The sequence below is a fragment of the Anneissia japonica genome, unplaced genomic scaffold (genome assembly GCF_011630105.1).
Source record: "Anneissia japonica isolate Jap-2015-1 unplaced genomic scaffold, ASM1163010v1 scaffold1801_len212617_cov180, whole genome shotgun sequence".
NCBI classification, from domain to species: Eukaryota; Metazoa; Echinodermata; class Crinoidea; order Comatulida; family Comatulidae; genus Anneissia; species Anneissia japonica.
In genome coordinates this window covers 93,418-111,243 of record NW_022753486.1, presented here as the reverse complement: position 1 = coordinate 111,243, position 17,826 = coordinate 93,418, and the positions used below count along the sequence as shown (strand labels likewise).

Genomic DNA, 17,826 nt, shown 5'->3' with positions numbered 1-17,826 from the left:
GGGATTTTAATTTCATTTATAAAACGCACTGGTAATGTATAAAAGTAGTTTTCAATTGTTGATACGCCACGGCGTATCAAGTGGACTTGGAACGTCTTCCTTGCAGTGTACTGCATCACCGGCTGGAAGATTAGGGCCTGTGGTTTTGACTTACTCTATGTTCTATCAAAGTAAAAGTTAGACGCTTGACTCTCTGTACTCAATGAGTATGGGGCTATGGGATATTTACTGAATTACGATCTCTTAACATATTATCATTATTTCATTCTTTAAATTGCTTTTTCTATCCATTGATTTATTGTCTATAATTTGTTCCGATATAATAGTTGGGAATAACCTTGCATTTAAAATATATTATGGTAGGCCTATATCAAAAATAAGTGTACAATAGGCCTACTATTTGTAGTAATAATAAATATTGCATAATAAAGTACAGTTGTGACCGCCAATAAATACTCAACATATACGATGAATATCAGAATTTAGTGCAGTAAGCTAAGCTAGGGTGGCATTATTTTTTCCTCATTTATTTTCATTCATTCTCTGTAGGTCATTTTGAAAACAGACATTGGGCCTGGGTTTAGAGGAATGGCGTTTTCGGATACGGTAGCCATTTTTTGGCCTAAATTATTGTTGTTCAGCTTCCAAAATGAAAAAAAAAAACAAAAAAAAAAAAACGACTAAATAAAAATATTAGTGTTTAGATCAGATTATCATAAAAGCATATACAATTAGCAACTGTTGTACACACACACAGTAGATCTTGATCACTAATTAGGCCTATGTTCATGTAATAAACTGTTTACGCTAATTAACTTTAATTTATGTTACTACTGAATAAGCTGTTCTTGTTTGATTTTTAATTTCTGTTTGTCACTTCCTTGTCTTTATTGTATTTAATTTATTTGTATCGTACCAAATCCATTTTCAAATATATATATATAACAAATATAAAATATAATTGAAAAGTAAAGAAAATAATAAATAAAAGATTTAATTGCACACAAAAATTCAGAGACTGATATTAGTTTATTCTATGCTTTTCCATGGTAACGTCGAGTCGTTATCACTGGGCGCGGTACAAAGGGTACGGCTATTTCGGTTTTAAATTTTACAGAATAGCTCAATAACAAATGACAGGATATAGTATTAAAATTAATTCATAATAATGAATGAAAGTTGTGAATTCTATATTGTACCCTAAGCGAATGGTGGCCCTCTCCACCCCAGCATTTATAAGGGAGCGTCGCCAAATTATCCTACCGCGGTAAAGGAGATTTTCCTGCGGTAGCAAGGCTAACTGCGGTAATCAGCTATAGCAAGATTTACTCAATGGAGCGTGTCTTGACTACCGCAAGCATGGAGTATTAATTATCCAATGCCCAAGGCAAGGTTTTTCCAATTACTCTATGCAGCTCAGTCAGCTGGGAAAGTTACCGCGAAATACCACGGTAGCTCGTAGCCTAGGCCAGAAATGAAATAAATTTGAAAGAACTTTGATTAAAAGAAGCTATAAAGAATAAATAATCAAAAATTAAGGAGATGCAATAGGCCTAGATAAGAAATAGTAAAGGGAAAATACTTACATAACACCAACGGCCTCCTACACAGTAATACAAACAGTAGGCCTAGACCTACCTAGTGTGTAAGCCTACTACAGCCTAAGCTAGTGCAACAAACTTTTAATGTGATGATGTGCAAACCTGGCCTACTNTATTATTACTAATAATACTGCCTAGGCCTAGTACACAAACTTGAATAATTATACTGTTACTTTTTCATGAACGGAAGAAAACTGTTTGAAATAGGCATACTCAGTAGACCACCAGTTGGCATTACTGCAAATTGCCTAGTAACAGTGAATTCAGTGAGAAACGTTCCCACACAAGTAGATTCCCACGATCGGGAGAAACATGGGGAAAGCAGACACAAGGTCAGTCACATCTTTAAACGCCGCCAACAACTCAGGAATGTAGACGCTAGTGCCTGATCTGATTCTTTGAACGCCGCCTTCAGGAATGTATACGCGCTGCTGCTTCGCAAGGAGGAGCCGACTGCCTTGTTCAGCATACAAACATGTGCCATGGTTTTCAGTGGTAGTTGTTCGGCTTTATTTTAGCGAGATGGTTCTTTTTTTTAACGTTCACTTCTTACTTTTCATTTTAATTCAGTCATTGATCATCATAATAAATAATTAACTTTGTTGTTGCTATAGCCTTTATGTTTGCTTTCTTTTGTGTATTATTTTCAAAGACGTTCACACTCATTCTGAATGAATGGGTATGTTGTGGGCTTATTCACTGCAAACATCAACGTAGACTTGCCACAAGTCTCTTATTTTTTAAAATTATTTTTCTCATTCTGGACAGCGCCACCAACGAGAAAGTTAATTTAGAGATAGACGGAATAAGCGACTTGTAAAACACTTAAATCAGGCACCAGGATGCCAAAAGAATGACGTAATCTTATATTCCGTATTTGGATAAATGGGCGGACCGAAATAAACAATTTCAACCAATCACCAATGTTCATATTTTTGGAGCCACGAAACTGAGTCACTCGCCGCTCGCGTCGACTAGTTAGGCATGACTAAATTTAAATAGTCCTCCCTAATAAAATGGGCCTAAAATATTTAGAATAGACCCTAGTAAGACTAATTTTGGCAATGGCAAAAACAATTAAGCCTAGACGGCATACTATACAAATACAACAAAACTTTAACTTTGAAGGAGGATGGCTCAGGCCTCGTCTGAGTAGTAGGCCTAGCCTAGACTCTAGTAGAGGCTTGGCATATTTTTAAGTTGTAACTTACAGAGGCCTACCTTTTTAACAATATTCAACTCTAAAGGCCTAAATCTATGTAGCAGCTAGCGGTGAGCAAGTTTCCTAAGTATAGCCTACGGTTATCAGTCCATGTCGTTCTCAGCAGGCCCGAACTATATACTAACTGTTTTTATTCAAGTATAGGTAGCCAAAAGGGAGCTGGTTAGCTTGTTCTAGTCGAGACATCCGCATCTTCAATTTTGAAAATTTACCAAGATTGATTAAATATGCATGAAATTAGCCAATCACGTGATTTACAAAATCAGTCATGCATACGATATCCCACATCAAATTTGATGTGGGAAATTGCACGCATGAATCGTTTGCCCAGGACCTAATTCGAAAAAAAAGAAATCGAGTATGGGACGCCAATTAAATTAGGTATGGCGCGCACTAAGTGCAATAAAGAGTGAGTAACCTAAAATTAGGGCCTGGAACCCAGGCTAACATCAACGTAAACATGGGTATTAATTTTATTTATTTTCTCTTTTTTTTACGATGCTTGACTATCATAGGCCTAATATTCTTTGTATTTTTTTAGTATGATTCAGTGTTTTTTACATTTGTTATATTACAAGTAATTTGAATATAATTTTACTGTGTTCTTTTTTTTTTCTTACAGATTCAGAAGTGAAAATCAAGTACATATTATTTGTATTTATCTATTTATGAATTATTCATAATAAAGGCCTAGGAATTTTGTTACGATTATGAGTTAATTTGTTTAATCAAACATACTTTTATATCAGAATATTAAAATATATTATTTGTAATTCCATTTAAACTATAATATTTTACAATTCATGTATTTTTTTTATAAATATGATCATCAGATTGATGATATACTATTGGCTGTAGGAACAAACGTATATCCTAACAATTTTACTATGTTTGGATGAGGGGTAACAGAAAGCATCATTTTTGCTTCTCGGAATACTGTTGCTCTTAGCTTTTCATCACTGAGGCCCTCAACATTTTTTAAACACCTTCACGGCTACATTATCATTTCGATAGCGATATATGTGCACACGCCCGAAAGTTCCACTCCCAATCCTAGTGTTTAAATTAAATAAATGGTGATAATCGATGTGCGGAATGTGATTAGAAGAGCTTGGTTTTATTTTGGCCAAGTCTTGGATGGCTTTGCATCGCATCTCCAGTTCTTGCTCTAGTCTAATTTTCAAAGATTGTGCTCTTTTTTCTTCCCTCATTCATTTTTCACCCGTTCCTCATATAACGCTGTTTTAATGTCATCCTTCAGTACGGTTTCCTTTATAAGAACAGGTTCCTTGTCCGATTCTCCCTTTCCCTTATTGGTAACACAACTTTCATCTATGGTCATCACAACAGCCTCGCGAATAGAATGTATCCGTCTTTACTTTCCTCGAACCCGGTTTCATTCTTCGAACGAGGTGGCCTATTCCAGCAAAAGCCTACCTGAATAGACGCCCGCGTTTTTGGTCTGTAGTTATGTGTGGGTAATCTTTTAAATAAAAACGCTTTTTCCAGGTACAAATTTCTTTAAAATAACTGCATGTATAATAGCATCAGAGGCATTCATTTTTAACTCGTCAATGTAAAATAAAGTTATAACTAAAGAGAGGGTTGGCTATCTGAACTGGTGTAGTACTGTACTTCGATTGCAATGTCATCGGCTTTATGTATGTTATAACGGCTTGGAATCATCAAAAAGACCGCAATTAACTGATGATCCGTGAAATCGGCCTGCGTTCCTTCTTTTTTTAAAACAGACCCGGATTAATGTTGTCATTTGATAGGCCGGGGTGGGGAGGCAACCCTAGTACAGAAGAGTGAATTGTACATATTATTTCGAATGAGTAAACCGGTTGTTTACAATTTGGTCTATTTGAAATGGGCAGCACATTATTCGAATGGGTAGCACACTATTTGAAATGGGTAGTACATTGTTTCAAATGGCTAGCACACTATTTGAAATGGGTAGCACACTGTTTCAAATGGTTAACAAACGATTTGAAATGGGTAGCCATGATTTAAAATAGGGTAGCACACTACTTGAAATGGGTAGCACATGATTCCAAATGCGTTAAAAAGCATCCATAATGCGCAGTACATTAATTCAAATGGGCTGCACACTTTCAAATGGGTAACATGCGATTTAGGTAGCACACTATAATGCGTACCACTTTTAGTACTTTTAAGTGGTTAGCACATGTGTTTAATTTGGTATTACCTAGATCGTTCAATGGAATGTTGATACCGGGCAACCTCTTTAAAATCATCGAAAAAGTACACCAAAGATAGGCCTCATAGCGACTGCAAAAGATGTCGAAAAATATAATTATGTAGATCGAATATGGCTGCCGATACTGCACATAAAATTTTCAATTAATTTATAATTAAACACCGTACATTTTAATGGCCCATTTCAGGCTTCTTTTATATTCATAAGCCCGACAAAATGACTCTTTCTAGTCATATTCTATAGTTGCGCTATAATTTAATTTCCCACAAATTAGATTCCCATGGTACTCTTTGAGGTGAAGCAGCACAAGGTTTGTATTTTCTTGCTTGTTTTATGTCCATTTTTATTCATATTTAGATGTTTATAAAATACACAGTAAAATGCAGTTTTAATATATAATTTTAAAAAAATGCTAATAGCCATTAAACGGTGGTCTTCGGGCGGGCTTCCTTATAAAGCTACTAGAAAATTTCACTACAGTTACTTCGAGGCCTCCTGTACTAGTTGCCTAGTAACTAACAATAAAATCGGAAAGAAACTTTCCCACAACCAAGGTTCCCATGGTGCTCATGAGGGTGAGAAGGCATATTCTTTGTACGCTGCCTTCAGGAATATCCGTGTTACACTGCAAAGACAGAAGGAGGTCAGACGCTGTGAAGGTGTTCAAGTGTTCACCTACTTCATGTCACCATTAACTTCGAGTATTTGTAAAAAAAATACATGAATTGTAAAATACTATAGTTTAAATGGAATGTAAAAATAATATATTTTAATATTCTGATATAAAAGTATATTTCAAGATTAAACAAATTAAATCATAATCGTAACAACATTCCTCGGCCTTTATTATGAATAATTCAGAAATTGATAAATACAAATATGTACTTGACTTTTTACTTCTGAATCTGTAAGAAGAAAAAGAACACGGTAAATTATATTCAAATTACTTGTAATTAATAACAATTGTAAAAAACTTCAAACACTGAATCATACTAAAAAAAAAATACAAAAAATATTGGGCCTATGATAGTCAAGCATCGTAAAAACAAAAATACAAAATAAATTAATTAATACCCAGTCCGAAACACAAGCACCAAACAAACTTTAAAAATACACAACCCTTTAAAAATTGCTTTCCAAACATAAAGCACTAGTGCGTATATCGGCATTACTTAGAGGCAGTTTATCGCGATTGAAATGCAGAATAATACGGCGCGACCAAAAAGAAGGCGCGACCGAAATGATCCCTTCTCTTTGGTGCTCGAGTAAAGTCTTATTTCTTCACTGGAATATAGTTTTAGATAGCCTATAAAGCCAATCCTATGATAGCCAATAAATTGTAGTGTACAAATACATCGCCACTTCTCCAAAGCTCAGCAAGCGTTTTTCGTTGTGTTCATGCACAAGGAAATCGCGGGCGTGTGTTGTCGTTAACAAGAGGTTAACTTTTGATATGTCGATATCATGTCATGAGCACACTTCAGTAATTATTTAATCACAATCTGTTTACTAAAGAACTAGGTTGATAGGTTGATGTCCTTGGTTCTAAGGTTACACTCTACAGTTGGCCCTAAGGCTGTTTCTATCTACCGCGGTAGACTTGTATGCAATGTGATATGCAAATTTTCTGCATATACAGCCTTGTGTCTACCGCGGTGCGGTAGATTAAGGCTTCCCTAACAATGCTCCCTAACAAGTAAACGGTGAACGCATATAATTGAGTGGTACTTCCTAAAAGCATATTGGTACATAGACATTTATTGAGATATGTAATAATTTGATCTTGGACTTACTTTTCAACAATTTTGGCATACCACTGAGATTGGTCTATAATTGTTAGGGCTTACTGTACCTTTGCATGGGGTAGTCTGGTAGTTATTGAGAATTTCCATCGTTTGTAACAATATCATTCATTAACGATTTATTTATAATGCAACATAGAGATTTTGCGATATAGTGTGATGCAGTAAGTCTTCTTTCTAAAGCCTTATCAAAATTATAAACTGATAAACATGCCATCTTCAATATCGACAGATACAATTGTCGTAAAATTCCGGTATGTCTTCTTTTTTTATTTTAAATTTCCTATATTACTTTAAAATTAATCCCTAAAATTTACTGCAATTAAGATTTGGAAGGATATTGTTTGAATTTTTGTTTCTTTTCATCCTACAAACGTTTGGGATCGTGTTTACATTTGTTTTCAACTGATAAAGTATAATCTGATTTGAATTTTCAGGTTTTACTTGTGCATTTGTTTCTAAATGTAAGATAATTAAAATGTGTTTGCCAGATAAGTGTAAACATGATCACAGTTACAATACATAATCTAATGATATCAGGTGTGATCCATTTCATTTTATTTAAAACTAATATACAATATAATTGTTGATATTGTTCATTGGTTAATCTGATAAAAAAAACATCAATTCAATATTAATCGAATGTACTTTTTCTTTTTCTCATAAGAAGCAGAAATGTTTATTATTATGGTCAGTTCAGTCAGTAGCCGGCTCTCCAAAGATGACCAGCTGAGAACATCTAAAAATTAAAAATTAAAAATAATCCAAAGATTTGTGGTCAAAATATTATATAAATCGGAAGGACTCTTGCTCCAAAACTAACCATGGTGGTACACATCTTTGACATGGTTTGTCAATTAGCAAGCGTCAAGGGCCCTAACTGACTCTTGAACCAGGGCCCCTCACAACCTAGTTATGCCACAATGTAGATATACTGTATGGTCATTATAAACTAATTAAAAATTATTCAAACTTCCATAATTTCAAAGTGTGTTTTTGTCAATGGTGACCGCTGGTAAGCATTTGAATTTGGAGACAACTGACTTTGGAATATGGAATAAATTTTTGGAAATTAGATATAAAGTAACAACAAAACACTTTGTTTCATTTTCAGTGGAAAAATATCCTCTATAACAACTTAATTATATCTTTAATACAAATGGGATGAATACTCACTTTGCCCTGCTGTTATTCTTACAACAGCAGCACCTGCAGACACAGTAAGTAACTGCAATGATGAGAATTCCTGCTATCACACCCATACTGATCAATAACGCTTGGAAATTTACTAGAAGAAATAAGAAAAACAAAAAATGTAAAACTCCCGGTATTAAAATAAACCCATCTTGCTTAAATTCTATCTACTTATGTTATGTATATATTTAATAAAGAAAAATTAATTAATTAGCTCAGTGTAATTACTAAGAAAAAACTGTGTTATTAGCTTTAGAATAGATCGTCGCTCACATCATGAACTAACACAATCAAAGTAGATTGTGTTAGTTCGTGAAATCACAGTAGCGCGTCAAAACTAGCGCGTATTGGTTGTCAAGCAAATTCTGTATTCTTTACCACACAAAAAGTCCTTAACGACAACAGCACGTATTTTGACGCGCTTTTTTGATTTCACGAACTAACACAATTGAATTTAATTGTGTTAGTTCGTGATGTGAGCGACGAGATATATCATCAAAGTACAAAAATCCATTCTATTTAACACAATTATAATTTAGGAGCGGGTAAAAATAAGAACACAAACTAGATTTGAACTCGAAAGAGTCAGGTGATCCACCGCACATTTAAACTTTGACACTCAGGAAGCGGGCAGCAGGGATTGACAAATTTTAAATGCTCAAAGTGGCATAAAACATGCTATAATCTAGTTGAAAAAAGTAATTTTGAGCATTTTAAAAGTTTGGCGCACGTGTACAAGCACGTCATGATGTGCGTGCGCACAGAAATGGCACAAAAAGTTGACTCCTGATATGTGTGATACATGTGTCAACTCTCATTGAAAACACCTGTTCGTGAGGGATTTATAATCAATCACAAAATTTGACAAAGATTTGAAGGCAGAAAGATGAGGTCAGAAAAAACATTCATTTGACCATGATGACATCAACAAAATGAAAAAGTAGTACACACTTTAATATGAAAGTATGAGTATTTTAAAAAATGACGTCATAGATAAAAATTCAGATGGCAATATGATGACATCACAATGTCCGCTCAGCTATAAATGATCTATAAAATCATCAACTCATGTTCTTTCAGAATATGTAATAAAAATTGGTGGGGGGGGGGGGGGGTGGAAGGAGGGTCACTGTTCATCTTAAGGAGCTATAACTGATTAAAAATAGGCATGATTTTGGCGTATTTACACTGTACGTCGACACAAATGGATGCAAGAATTCGTATGCTTGATGCGCGAATACGGCATTGCTATTGGCCCTATTAAAGATGACTGAAAAAGAATGGAAATATGTGTATACAGTGGAAGGAACCCAAAATATGAGGCAAGTCGTGGCGAAATGGTTGTCGCACAGACCAGTATTGAGTAAATGAGCTATAAAATATGGGAACTCAAAAAACTGCCTAAAAATCCAAATTTGTTTTTCACTCTAGATCAACAGTTTGATGTCTTATTTAATCATGTCCCAAAGTATTAGTTCTGGAAGTGGTCAACAAATTGTTTATTTAACATTATTTTGATAGTTCATTCTGTTAATTAATGAATGCACAAATAACTTTGAAAGGCAATTTAATACTCAAAATCATGTTTATCTTGACAATAAGAGTGTGGTACTTTCACTTTCCAATAACTGAGGAATAAAAATGTCCAATTTCAATGAATGACCCCCTCATTTTAAAGATCACATACTCAGGTATCTGAAAATACCGATAACTTGAATTTCAATTTTTGCTACAACTTAGCCATTTTGCCACAACGTGCCTCATATGTTTAAAAAAAAAAACATAATTTCTAGCTTCTGTGCATGCTGCGCTCGTAAAAATTTGTGCGCGCATCGGAAAATACGAAAAATTTGAAATGCGCGCAAAATGGCCTGAAACGTGCTCTAATTTAGTCAAAAAGTGATTTTGATGCACACATTCGCATGCATGAAAAATTAAGATACATGACATTGAACCTTGACCTGAAGTTTATTCCCACTGAATATGATTTAGAAATAACAATTGGTTAGGATGATATGATCGATAATGAAAAACACACAAAATTGCACATAGAGGACCTCACACATGACCAATCACATTGAAAACCTTACTGTGACTCTTCCAGGCCAAGCAAAATGATTGTACAGTCGACCTCCCTATTTACGTACACCTTGGGCTGAAAGCAGTTTGCAATTGAGAAAATTCGTAAATGAGAAGTTCATAAGAATAGCGCCCAAGTTCAAAAACGCCAAGTTGTAACCTATAGGCCTGCCTACCAATATCTAGGCTTAATTTTGCATTTAAGAGTTCAATAAACATTCATAGAAATCGTTGACGAATCAATTAAATGTTAATGCAAGACAAACTTATATTAAATATCGGTTCATAGGCTACGTTCCAGCACTTATTGTTTACCTCTGAATAGGCCCATCTTCTCTGATTCATTATAACATAATTTTAACGCCAAAAGATTCTTTTGCACTTCTTGTAGAAACCTCCGCTGGCCACATTTTGGAAATACTATGTCATCTGTAGTAGCGGAACAACAATGAGAAAATTTCCCATGACAAATTCCCATCTAGCGCACTGAACTACTTCCCTACATTCTTAACTTTACATGCGCGCGAGTCGGAACGTATACCGGTACGGCATCTTTGATTAGGGCAATATCCCAGACTGGTGTTCTCAGATGAGGTCGATCACTTGAATGGCATCCCTGGATGGTGGCATGCTATACGGTATATTTAGTGCTTTAGTGCAGAGAGAAAAATCACATTTCGTTGGGGAGAAAAAAAGGTATTTTCGACATACTGTATTTATCATTCGATTAAATATTAATCTTATGGACTTTTCTCTCGTCTGGTACATCGGTCCCTCTCTCGGGGAATCACCACCCATAAGAGTTTATCTTTCCTGATTCATTATATCTGATCTGATATTCACTTGATCTGATTTCTTTTTTCTATTTATATATTTATTTTTATTCCTGGTGTTTTGCTAATTTATACCTTTAAATGTTTAAATACAAATTTTATTAATTCGTTCCTTTCATGATGGGAACCACTTGATAGTAGATTTAGTTCGCTTTTTGGTTTCCTCTCCTCTGTTGTCCTGCCGTCCTTTTAAATTGTACTTATATATTTTTGTATTTGTTGAGAAAAATAAATGAAATGAAACATACACATTAATTTTATTTGAAGAAAAGCAGACGTCAATAATTAGTTTTTTACACTTTTTTTAGACACCTCCGTATAACATGAACAATACTAGGGCATACCATCATTATAATAGCAAAAACATTGGTGGTGGGGGAAATATTGGGGAAATCTGGTAAACATTGAACAAAGACATCTGGTATCATCCAAATATTTGTGAGAGGTCTGAGTGTTTTCTGTTGGTATTCGTGTGTTATCTCTGATATTCAACCCTGTAATCAATGGCCCTTTTCCAGAATCTCTGGATCAGCCCTTGCTGATATCAAAAGAAGTAGATATTCAGCCCCGGAATCAAGGGTGGGGGACATACAAGTTTGCAAGTTGAGCTCTAACGGTGGCAGACTGAGGTAGGTGGACGTGGCAATTCTAAGACTTGCGTCTCCCACCCTCGTTGGTCCCCAATGATCAACAAGTCTAGCAACATGGGCTGAGATGTACCGTATACATTTTTATTTCATCTCCATTGTTGACAAAATATTTAAACTAACATTGTTATATCAATCTTTTCTACCGCACTAACAATTTTAAATTTGATACTGATATCATTTCAACACTTCATCATCAATCATTGTTCACTTAACATGTTGAATTTGTTGAATTGATTGTTAATTTGTTGAGGTATACACTATTGGTTCCCAAGCTGATGAGTGCACAATGCATGCTTTCATAACGTATAGCATGTTTCGTATGCAGGCGATGCCAACCAAAAGTACCTCCTTAACACAATAGAGGATCGAAACAGCTAATGCATCAGTAAACTGCTGCAGGGCCGGGCATAGGCCCTGTATAAAAGTCAATACTTTGGGGAAAAAAATCTTTAAAAATTCAATGGCGATGCTTTAGCTGTCCTTTGGGTTCAAGTTATTCACTGTTAGGTTATCTGTTTCAGAATATTTATTATCATAATAGTCCAGTCCGAAATGTAGCAATATCAGAGGTTGCATTTTTTTTTTGCTATATTTTTTAAAAATTGGATATGATGTAGAGTAGACATTGATAAATCAAAAAAGTATGTGCAACATTTTTTTTTTCATACGCAAGGGGGGTTGCCAGCAGTTTCAAAATGGCCACCATTTTTTCCTAAAATTGTCACGAATATTGTAAGTTTGTTAATAAAATGCAGCAATCAATTGGAAATTCACTCATAACAATGACAACAACAGTTAACTAAATATTGTACACATGTTTGAGATATTACAGTTTAAAATTGCTGTCATTTTCCATTATTTTTGCTTTTTAGCATACATATTAATATAATATATATATATATGTAATATAGATATATATATATATATATATATAATATAGATACATATATATACATATATGTACATATACATATATACAGTATATATACATATAAATACATATACATATATATATATACATATACATATACATACATATACATATATATATATATACATATACATATACATATATGGTGCACTTAAAACTGATCTCTTCCGTAAACCCACGGATAAGCATATGTAACTGCTCCATAGCAGCTGTCACCCCCCGCACTGTACAAAAAACATTCCGTACAGCCAAGCATTGCGCATGAGACGCATTTTTTCTTCGGATTTAGATTTTAAGAATCGAACAGAACTATCCGGACATCTCCGGAATAGAAATTATCATTGAGGACCCATTGAAAATGCTATAAAAAAAAGCAAAGGACATACCTCGTGCTCAAACACTGACGTACAAACCACGTCAACAATCAACCAAATTGCCACTGGTCACTACCTATCACCCTAGGTTACCACCACTAAGGGCTATAATTCAGAAGCATATGCCCATTCTACAGACCACAGAACGTCTTAGGTCTGTTTTTCCGGATACACCGTTCATAGCCTATCGCAGACCACCTAACCTTCGTGATATATTAGGGAGCGTCGCCAAATTATCCTACCGCGGTAAGCCTTAATCTACCGCACCGCGGTAGACACAAGGCTGTGTATGCAGAAAATTTGCATATCACATTGCATACAAGTCTACCGCGGTAGATAGAAACTGCCTTAGGGCCAACTGTAGAGTGTAACCTTAGAACCAAGGACATCAACCTATCAACCTAGTTCTTTAGATTAACAGTCCAGATAAACAGATTGTGATTAAATAATTACTGAAGTGTGCTCATGACATGATATCGACATATCAAAAGTTAACCTCTTGTTTACGACAACACATGCCCGCGATTTCCTTGTGCATGAACACAACGAAAAACGCTTGCGGAGCTTTGGAGAAGTGGCGATGTGTTTGTACCCTACAATTTATTGGCTATCTAAAACTATATTCCGGTGAAGAAATAAGATTTTTCTCGAGCACCAAAGAGAAGGGATCATTTCGGTCGCGCCGAATTGTTCTGCATTTCGGTCGCGATAAACTGCCTCTAAGTAATGCCGATATACGCACAAGTGCTTTATGTTTGGAAAGTAATTTTTAAAGGGTTGTGTATTTTTAAAGTTTGTTTGGTGCGTGTGTTTCGGACTGGGTATTAATTAATTTATTTTGTATTTTTGTTTTTACGATGCTTGACTATCATAGACCCAATATTCTTTGTATGATTCAGTGTTTGAAGTTTTTTACAATTGTTATTAATTTAAGTAATTTGAATATTTACCGTGTTCTTTTTCTTCTTACAGATTCAGAAGTAAAAAGTCAAGTACATATTTGTATTTATCAATTTCTCAATTATTCATAATAAAGGCCGCCGAGGAATGTTGTTACGATTATGATTTAATTTGTTTAATCAAATATACTTTTATATCAGAATATTAAAATATATTATTTTTACATTCCATTTAAACTATAGTACGGTATTTTACAATTCATGTATTTAAAAAAAAAATATGATCATCAGATTGATGACTCGAAGCTAATGGTGACATGAAGTAGGTGAACGCACTTGAACACCTTTACAGCGTCTGACCTACTTCTGTCTTTGCAGTGTAACGCGGACATTCCTGAAGGCGGCGTACAAAGAATATGCCTTCTCACCCTCATGAGCACCATGGGAAACTTGGTTGTGGGAAAGTTTCTTTCCGATTTTATGGTTAGTTACTAGGCAACTAGTACAGAAGGCCTCGAAGTACTGTAGTGAATTTTTCTAGTAGCTTTATAAGGAAGCCCGCCCGAAGACCACCGTTTAATGGCTATTAGCATGTATTTAAAATTATATATTAACTGCATTTTACTGTGTATTTTATAAACATCTGAATATGAATAAAAATGGACATAAAACAAGCAAGAAAATACAAACCTTGTGCTGCTTCACCTCAGAGAGTACCATGGGAATCTAGTTTGTGGGAAATTAAATTATAGCGCAACTATAGAATAGGATTAGAAAGAGTCATTTTGTCGGGCTTATGAATATAAAAGAAGCCTGAAATGGGCCATTAAAATGTACGGTGTTTAATTATAAATTTATTGAAAATTTTATGTGCAGTATCGGCAGCCCATATTCGATCGACATAATTATATTTTTCGGCATCTTTCACAGTCGCTATGAGGACTATCTTTGGTGTACTTTTTCGGAGATTTTAAAGAGGTTTCCCGGTATCAACATTCCATTGAACGATTTAGGTAATACCAAATTAAACACATGTGCTAACCACTTAAAAGTACTAAAAGTGGTACGCATTATAGTGTGCTACCTAAATCGCGAGTTAACCATTTGAAACAATGTGCTACCCATTTGAAAGTGTGCAGCCTATTTGAATTAATGTACTGTGCATTATATATGCTTTTTAACGCATTTGGAATCATGTGCTACCCATTTCAAATAGTGTGCTACCTATTTGAAATCATGTGCTATCCATTTCAAATAGTTTGCTACCTATTTGAAATCATGTGCCCTGCATTTCAAATCGTTTGCTACCCATTTGAAACATTGTGCTACCCAATTCAAGTAGTGTGCTACCCTATTTTAAATCATGGCTACCCATTTCAAATCGTTTAAACAATGTGCTACCCATTTCAAATAGTGTGCTAGCCATTTGAAACAATGTGCTACCCATTTCAAATAGTGTGCTACCCATTCGAATAATGTGCTGCGCATTTCAAATAGACCATTGTAAACAACCGGTTTACTCATTCGAAATAATATGTACAATTCACTCTTCTGTACTAGGGTTGCCTCCCCACCCTGGCCTATCAAAAATCCGGGTCTGTTTAAAAAAAAAAAAAAGAAGGAAGGAACACAAGCCGATTTCACGGATCATCAGTTAATTGCGGTCTTTTTGATGATTCCAAGCCGTTATAACATACATAAAGCCGATGATAGTGCAATCGAAGTACAGTACTACATCAGTTCAGATAGCCAACCCTCTCTTTAGTTATAACTTTATTTTACATTGACGAGTTAAAAATGAATGCCTCTGATACTATTATGCATGCAGTTGTTTTAAAGAAATTTGTACCTGGAAAAAAGCGTTTTTATTTAAAAAATTACCCACACATAACTACAGACCAAAAACGCGGGCGTCTATTCAGGCAGGCTTTTTTCGAAGAATGAAACCGGGTTCGAGGAAAGTAAAGACGGATACATTCTATTACTACGTTCGCGAGGCTGTCGTGATGACCATAGATGAAAGTTGTGTTACCAATAAGGGAAAGGGAGAATCGGACAAGGAACTGTTCTTATAAAGGAAACCGTACTGAAGGATGACATTAAAACAGCGTTATATGAGGAACGGGTGGAAAGAATGAGGGAAGAAAAAAGAGCACAATCTTTGAAAATTAGACTAGAGAAAGAACTGGAGATGCGATGCAAAGCCATCCAATCGGACTTGGCCAAAATAAAACCAAGCTCTTCTAATCAAATTCCGCACATCGATTATCACCATTTATTTAATTTAAACACTAGCATTGGAACTTTCGGACGTGTGCACTTATATCGCTATCGAAATGATAATGTAGCCGGTGTTTAAAAAATGTTGAGGGCCTCAGTGATGAAAAGCTAAGAGCAACGGTATTCCGAGAAGCAAAAATGATGCTTTCTGTTTAGTTACCCCTCATCCAAACATAGTAAAATTGTTAAGATATACGTTTGTTCCTACAGCCAATAGTATATCATCAATCGGATGATCATATTTATATAAAAAAAAATACATGAATTCTAAAATATTATAGTTTAAATGGAATTACAAATAATATATTTTAATATTCTGATATAAAAGTATCTTTGATTAAACAAATTAACTCATAATCGAAATTCATAGGCCTTTATTATGAATAATTCATAAATTGATAAATACAAATAATATGTACTTGATTTTCACTTCTGAATCTGTAAGAAAAAAAAAGAACACGGTAAAATTATATTCAAATTACTTGTAATATAACAAATGTAAAAAACTTAAAACACTGAATCATACTAAAAAAATACAAAGAATATTAGGCCTATGATAGTCAAGCATCGTAAAAAAAAGACAAAATCGCAAAAACAAACAAAAGAAAGCAAATATAAAGGCTATAGCAACAACACAGTTAATTATTTATTATGATGATCAATGCCTGAATTAAAATGAAACGTAAGAAGCGAAGGTTCAAAAAAAGCAACATCTCGCTAAAATAAAGCCGAACAACTCCTACCACTGAAACCATGGCACATATGTTTGTATGCTGAACAAGGCAGTCGGCTCCTCCTTGCGAAGCAGCCGCGCGTATACATTCCTGAAGGCGGCGTTCAAAGAATCAGATCAGACACTAGCACGTCTACTGACATTCCAGAGTTGTTGGCGGCGTTTAAAGATGTGGCTGACCCGGGGTGTCTGCTTTTCCCATGTTTCTCCCGATCGTGGGAACCTACTTGTGTGGGAACGTTTCTCACTGAATTCACTGTTACTAGGCAATTTGCAGTAACGCTAACTGGTGGTATACTGACGTATATGCCTATTTCAAACAGTTTTCTTCCGTTCATGAAAAAGTAACAGTATAATTATTCAAGTTTGTGTACTAGGCCTAGGCAGTATTATTAGTAATAATATCTAGTAGGCCAGGTTTGCACATCATCACATTAAAAGTTTGTTGCACTAGCTTAGGCTGTAGTAAGCCTACACACTAGGTAGGTCTAGATCTACTGTTTGTATTACTGTGTAGGAGGCCGTTTGCGTTATATGTAAGTATTTTCACTTTACTATTTCTTATCTAGGCCTATTGCATCTCCTTAATTTTTGATTATTTATTCTTTAGCTTCTTTTAATCAAAGTTCTTTCAAATTTATTTCATTTCTGGCCTAGGCTAGTATTTCCGAGCTACCGCGGTATTTCGCGGTAACTTTCCCAGCTGACTGAGCTGTACAGAGTAATTGGAAAAACCTTGCCTTGGGCATTGGATAATTAATACTCCATGCTCGCGGTAGCTCGCGGTAGTCAAGACACGCTCCATTGAGTAAATCTTGCTATAGCTCATTACCGCAGTTAGCCTTGCTACCGCAGGAAAATCTCCTTTACCGCTGTAGGATAATTTGGCGACGCTCCCTTAGTACGATCTAAATTCAAGAGGCAAACTAACTCTTGCGACAACCGTAATTTGGGTAGTCATCTTTGTGGTTCATCATGCAAAACATGCTCCTTGCTTGATTCTA

General features: G+C 35.1%; 1 protein-coding gene across 2 annotated transcripts in view; it reads right to left on the bottom strand.

Moving 5' to 3' along the window:
• LOC117122902 (pituitary tumor-transforming gene 1 protein-interacting protein-like) overlaps positions 1-17,826 on the bottom strand; it is a 79,527-nt gene that overhangs the window by 36,040 nt on the left and 25,661 nt on the right. For both annotated transcript variants that reach the window (XR_004447765.1, XM_033268675.1), the window contains exon 4: positions 8,026-8,137. Coding sequence is in view for 1 of the 2 variants with exons in the window: in XM_033268675.1 (XP_033124566.1) it covers positions 8,026-8,137 (112 nt within the window). In the remaining variant the exon portion in view is untranslated. The remainder of the gene's footprint in view (positions 1-8,025; positions 8,138-17,826) is intronic.